The sequence below is a fragment of the Piliocolobus tephrosceles genome, chromosome 21 (assembly GCF_002776525.5).
Source record: "Piliocolobus tephrosceles isolate RC106 chromosome 21, ASM277652v3, whole genome shotgun sequence".
NCBI lineage: Eukaryota > Metazoa > Chordata > Mammalia > Primates > Cercopithecidae > Piliocolobus > Piliocolobus tephrosceles.
Genome location: NC_045454.1, coordinates 7,657,141 through 7,663,540, shown reverse-complemented (window position 1 = coordinate 7,663,540; position 6,400 = coordinate 7,657,141). Strand labels below are relative to the sequence as shown.

At 50.2% G+C, this 6,400-nt stretch overlaps 1 protein-coding gene across 1 annotated transcript in view; it reads left to right on the top strand.

Annotated features, from left to right (window-relative positions):
• The window catches only part of MYBPC2 (myosin binding protein C2), a 36,558-nt gene that overhangs the window by 6,526 nt on the left and 23,632 nt on the right, over positions 1–6,400 (top strand). Inside the window, exons 8-9 of the mRNA XM_026448390.1 lie at positions 2,072–2,268; positions 3,325–3,457. Of these exons, the coding sequence (XP_026304175.1) occupies positions 2,072–2,268; positions 3,325–3,457 (330 nt within the window). The remainder of the gene's footprint in view (positions 1–2,071; positions 2,269–3,324; positions 3,458–6,400) is intronic.

The following is a 6,400-nucleotide window of genomic DNA, read 5'->3' as shown; positions in this document are numbered from 1 at the left end:
TGTCTGAGTTCACCAATGAAGAGGTGGGCAGTTGATACACCCATCCACACAGATAGCCTTGTGTTAGATTGAACTATGTGAAATTGATGTTCTGTAGGTAAAAATGATTGAAAGTCTGGATGCAGTGGCTCACGTCTATAATCCCAGCACTTTGGAAGACCAGTGTGGGAAGATTACTTGAGCCCAGGAGTGCAAGACCAGCCTGGGCCACATAGGGAGACCCTGACTTTACAAAAAACAAAAAAGGAAGAAAACTTAGCAGGGCATGGTGGCATGTGCTTGTGGTCCTAACTACTTAGGAGGCTGGGGTAGGAGGATAGTTTGAGCCCAGGAGATCAAGGCTGCAGTGAGCCGTGATGGTGCCACTACACTCCAGTCTAGGCAACAGAGTGAGACCCTGTTTCAAAAACAAACAAAAAATTAAATATTGGCAATCTTATACTCATTGTCTGCTGGCCCACTTATCCATCTTCACTTGCCCGTCAATCCCCATAACCAAATCCCTGACAATTCCATTTGCTGATCAATTCTATCTCCAGCCAGCCAGCTGCTTCGTTGGCCACTTCCCATCAACATATTCACCCAACTGTGCAGTCAGTTGTCATCAACCCATCAGTCCATCCACTCACCCACCTGTCTTCCCCCAGCCCATCTGCCTGTCCTCCCACCCACCCTTCCATTGACCCACCCCCCTACTTATCAGCCCACTTACTCACCATTCTCTACATGAATTCAAATATTCATGTCCCCACATTCACCTCCACATCTATCTTCTCTTTGTTCCTTTCCCTTCCTTCCTTCCCTCCCAGGCTCCATCCATGCATTCAGTCACTCTCTCACTCATCATCCATCTTCTGAGGCCTCCCGTGTACTAGGTCCTGGGCTGAGATCCAGGGAGAGAGAACAGTTTGACCAGGTCCCTGATGTGAGATCACTCATTGCCTTGGGAAATGCATCTGCTCTAACAGACATGGACACAGACTGAGACTATTTGGTGTGATTTTAGAGAGGGTCCCACCGGGGCCTGTGAGAGCCCAGAGCACGACAACTCACTGTCTTGGAGGACAGGGAATGCCTCAGGGAGAAGGGAACTTTGGTGCTAGGTCTTGTAGGATGAAGAGGAGTCCAGGAGGAGGAGAAGGTGGGGAGACATCATGAAGGTAGGGAGACATTTTGTGCAAAGGCTGGGAGGCAGGAGAGAGCCTGAAGTGTTCAGCAGGAGACAAGCAGCTTGGTTCAGGTGGCTTTGTGAGTGGTGATGGAAGTAGCTGGGGCGTGACTGCCAGGCGGAGGGCTGGGGCTTCCTCCTGAAGGCAGTGGGGAGCCACGGGACAGTTCTGAACATGAAAGGGAGAGCCACCGATGTGGGTGTCAGAAATACCCCACAGGATAAAAGAGGGCAAATAGGGTACAATGTGTACTGCTTGGGTGATACGTACACCGAAATCTCACAGATCACTACTAAACAGCTTACTCATGTAACCAAACACCACCTGTTTCCCAATAACCTATGGAAATAAAATAAATAAATACATAAATGTAAAGAAATACCCCGCGGGCCGGGCACAGTGGCTCACGCCTGTAATCCCAGCACTTTGGGAGGCCGAGGCGGGCGGATCACTTAAGGTCAGGAGTTCGAGACCAGCCTGTCCAACATGGCGAAACCCTGTCTCTACTAAAAATACACAAATTAGCTGGGAGTGGTGGCGTGAGCCTGTAATCCCAGCTACTCAGGAGGCTGAGGCAGGAGAATCGCTTAAACTTGCAGTGAGCCGAGGTGGAGCTTGCAGTAAGCCGAGATCACACCACTGCACTCCAGCCTGGGCGACAGAGTGAGACTCTGTCTCAAAAAAATTAAAAAAAAAAAAAAACAAAAACCCAGTGGGGACCGTGCCGGGAAGAGGCCAGGAGACCCCAGGAAGCGGCTGGGGCAATGGACCAGGCGGGAAACAGTAAGGCCCTTAAAGGGAAGGTGGCTTGGGTGAGTCTCAGAGCCAATGAGTGAAGAAGGCAGAGGGATATCCCCCCGTCCTCACTCCCTGATGCCCCCTGTCCGTTCCCCCAACCCCAGGGAGGTGGTGGAGGAAGAGAAGAAGAAGAAAAAGAAAGATGACGATGACTTAGGCATCCCCCCGGAGATCTGGGAGCTCCTGAAAGGGGCAAAGAAGAGCGAGTACGAGAAAATCGCCTTCCAGTATGGCATCACCGACCTCCGGGGCATGCTGAAGCGGCTGAAAAAGGCCAAGGTCGAGGTCAAGAAGAGTGCAGGTCAGCCCTGGTCTGGGGGGAGCTGGGCCCTGCACACAGGGACCCCTAGCCTCGTGGGTATCTGATGATTGGACCCTGGACCTATGTTTTCGAGGGGTCCCAATGAGGTAGGAGGCAAGACCCAACTCTAGCGGTGGGCCTTGGACACTGGACCAAATTGAGGACTAGCTAAAACAGGGACAGGGTGGAAGCAGTTTTCCGTAAGACACGCCCACCAGTGTGCCATGTCCGTTTACCATGGCCATGGCAAGAGCCAGGAGTTACTGCTCCTTTCCTTGGTAAAGACCAGACCACCCAAAGGTTACCATCCTTTTCCTAGCAATTTCCATATAACCCGCTCCTTAATCTATAAGTAATTAAAAGTGGGTACCAATCGGACTGCAGGTCTGCCCTGAGCCGTTGCTCTCTGTCTCTGGGGTAGCCCTGTTCCACAGGAGCAGTCAGGGGGCCTGTAACACTGCCACTTCAATAAAGCTGTTTTCAGGCTGGGCGCAGTGGCTCACGCCTGTAATCCCAGCACTTTGGGAGGCCAAGGAGGGCAGATCACCTGAGGTCCGGAGTTCGAGACCAGCCTGGCCAACATGGTGAAACCCCGTCTCTACTAAAAATACAAAAATCAGCTGGGCATGGTGGCGCATGCCTGTAATCCCAGCAACTTGGGAGACTGAGGCAGGAGAATCACTTAAACCAGGGAGGCAGAGGTTGCAGTGAGCTGAGATTACACCGTGGCACTCCAGTCTGAGGAACAGAGGGAGACTCTGTCTAAATAAATAAATAAATAACCTGTTTTCTTCTACCTGCCACTGGCTTGCCCTTGACTTCTTTCCTGGGTGAAGCCAAGAACCCTTGAAGGCTAAGCCCCACTTTGGGGTCCCCTGCCCTGCATCACCACCAGAGGAGTTCTCAAGGATCTCTAAGTTCATAGGAGGCCTCCTGACTTCCTCACTTTGACTTTGGAGAGCCCGTGGCCTGGGGAGGGAGATGTGGAGCCTCAGGGGATGACCAGGGGAGTGAAGACCACGTGTCTCCATCCCCTCTGCATGCCTCAATCTCCAGCATTCACAAAGAAGCTGGATCCAGCCTACCAAGTGGACAGAGGCAACAAGATCAAGTTGATGGTAGAGATCAGCGACCCAGACCTGCCCCTCAAGTGGTTCAAGAATGGCCAGGAGATCAAACCAAGCAGCAAGTATGTGTGGGGTGGGCAGTCCCTGTACCAGGGAGATCCCAGTCCAGAGAGAATGCCCGGAGACAAGGCCGATCACTCTTAACTAGAAAGGGCACACTCACCTCTATATGAAAAGTACAGTCAGCCGGGTGCGGTGGCTCAAGCCTGTAATCCCAGCACTTTGGGAGGCCAAGACGGGCGGATCATGAGGTCAGGAGATCGAGACCATCCTGGCTAACACAGTGAAACCCCGTCTCTACTAAAAAATACAAAAAACTAGCCGGGTGAGGTGGCGGGCGCCTGTAGTCCCAGCTACTCGGGAGGCTGAGACAGGAGAATGGCGTAAACCTGGGAGGCGGAGCTTGTAGTGAGCTGAGATCCGGCCATTGCACTCCAACCTGGGCGACAGAGTGAGACTCCGTCTCAAAAAAAAAAAAAAGAAAAGTACAGGCCAGGCGCAGTGGCTCACGCCTGTAATCCCAGCACTTTGGGAGGCTGAGGTGGGCAGATCACCTGAGGTCAGGAGTTCGAGACCAGCCTGGCTAACATGGTGAAACCCTGTTTCTACTTTCTACTAAAAATACAAAAAATTAGCCGGGTGTGGTGGCACATGTCTGTAGCGCCTGTAATCCCAGCTACTTGGGAGGCTGAGTCAGGAGAATTGCTTGAACCCGGGAGGTGGAGTTTGCAGTGAGCTGAGATCACGCCATTGCACTCCAGCTTGGGCAACAAGAGCGAAACTCTGTCTCAAAAAAAAAAACAAAAAAAAGAAAAAGAAAAAGAAAAGTACAAATAGATGAGGCCAGGTGTGGTGGCTCACACCTGTAATCCCAGCACTCTGGGAAGCTGATGTGGGAGTCCAGGAGTGGAGTTCAAGACCAGCCTGGCCAACATAACGAAACCACATATCTACAAAAAATATATAAAATTAGCCAGGCACAATGGCACACGTCTGTAGTCCAGGCTGCTCGAGGGGCTAAGGCAGGAGGACTGCCCAAGCTTGGGAGGCTGAGGCTGCAGTGAGCTATGATGGCACCACTGCACTCCAGCCTGGGCAACAAAGCGAGACCCTATCAAAAAAAAAAAAAAAGAAAGAAAGAAAAAGAAAATTTAACAACAGTGTTTCTGCTCTCCAAATGGGCAAAACCTTGCGAAATTCTAAAATCCAGTACTGGAGAAGAATAGCACAAACGTTGCTAGTGGGAATGTAATTTGCCGAGTCTCCCTAAGGGTAATGTATTAAAAAGTCTTTTTTTTTTTGAGGCGGAGTCTCGCTCTGTCGCCCGGACTGGAGTGCAGTGGCCGGATCTCAGCTCACTGCAAGCTCTGCCTCCCGGGTTTATGCCATTCTCCTGCCTCAGCCTCCGGAGTAGCTGGGACTACAGGCGCCCGCCACCTCGCCCGGCTAGTTTTTTTGTATTTTTAGTAGAGACGGGGTTTCACCGTGTTAGCCAGGATGGTCTCGATCTCCTGACCTCGTGATCCGCCCGTCTCGGCCTCCCAAAGTGCTGGGATTACAGGCTTGAGCCACCGCGCCCGGCTAAAAAGTCTTCAGGTTGTGCAATCCTAGGTATGCATTGTGAGGAGTTATCATGAATGTGCATATTTAGCCACAAGGATGTTCGCTGAGGCATTTGCTATCATAGCAAATAATGGAAAACAACCAAAATGTAGTTTCATACTAAGACACTCTGCAGTCACTCAAACAAATATTTGTAATAGCTGAATGCAGTGACTCACATGTATAATTTCAGCAATTTGGGAGGCTGAGGCAGGCAGATGACTTGAGCCCAGGAGTTCGAGATCAGCCTGGGCGACATGGTGAAACTCCGTCTCTACTAAAAATACAAAAATTAGCCGGGCATGGTGGCAGGCGCCTGTGGTCCCAGCTAGTTGGGAGGCTGAGGCAGGAGGATCGCTTGAACCCAGGAGGCAGAGGTTGCAGTGAGCTGAGATCTCGCCACTGCACTCCAGCCTGGGTGACAGAGTGAGACCCTGTTTCAACAACAACAACAACAAACACATCACAAAACAACCTTTTTTATTTATTTATTTATTTATTTATTTTTTATTATACTTTAAGTTCTAGGGTACATGTGCATAACGTGCAGGTTTGTTACATATGTATACTTGTGCCATGTTGGTGCGCTGCACCCATCAACTCGTCAGCACCCATCAATTCATCATTTATATCATGTATAACTCCCCAATGCAATCCCTCCCCCCTCCCCTCTCCCCATCATAGGCCCCAGTGTGTGATGTTCCCCTTCCCGAGTCCAAGTGATCTCATTGTTCAGTTCCCACCTATGAGTGAGAACATGCGGTGTTTGGTTTTCTCTTCTTGTGATAGTTTGCTAAGAATGATGGTTTCCAGCAAGACAACCTTTTTAAAATTAATTAATTAATTAATTTTGTTGTGAGACGGAGTTTCGCTCTTGTTGCCCAGGCTGGAGTGGCATGATCTCAGTTCACTGCAACCTTTGCCTCCCAGGTTCAAGAGATTCTCCTGCCTCAGCCTCCCAAGTAGCTTGGGATGACAGGAGTACCCCAACACATCTGACTGATTTTTTTGGGTGTATTTTTGGTAGAGATGAGGTTTTACCATGTTGCCCAGGCTGGTCTTGAACTCTTCAAGTAATCTGCCCAACTCAGACTCTGAAAAATGTTAGGATTACAGGTGTGAGCCACCACGACCAGTCCCGCCATGGTTATTCAAATAATAGGAATGGTTAGCCTGGACAACATAGCGAGATACCATCTCTACAAAAAACATTTAAAAAATTAGAAGATACCAAGAAAAGAGAAAAAAAATTTGCTGGGTATGGTGGTGTGTACCTGTGATCCCAGGTACTCAGGGGCTGAGGTGGGAGGATCGCTCGGACCCAGGAATTCTAGGTTGCAGTGAGCTGTGATCGCACCATGGCACTCTAGCCTGGGTGACAGAGTGAGACCCTGTCTCAAAAA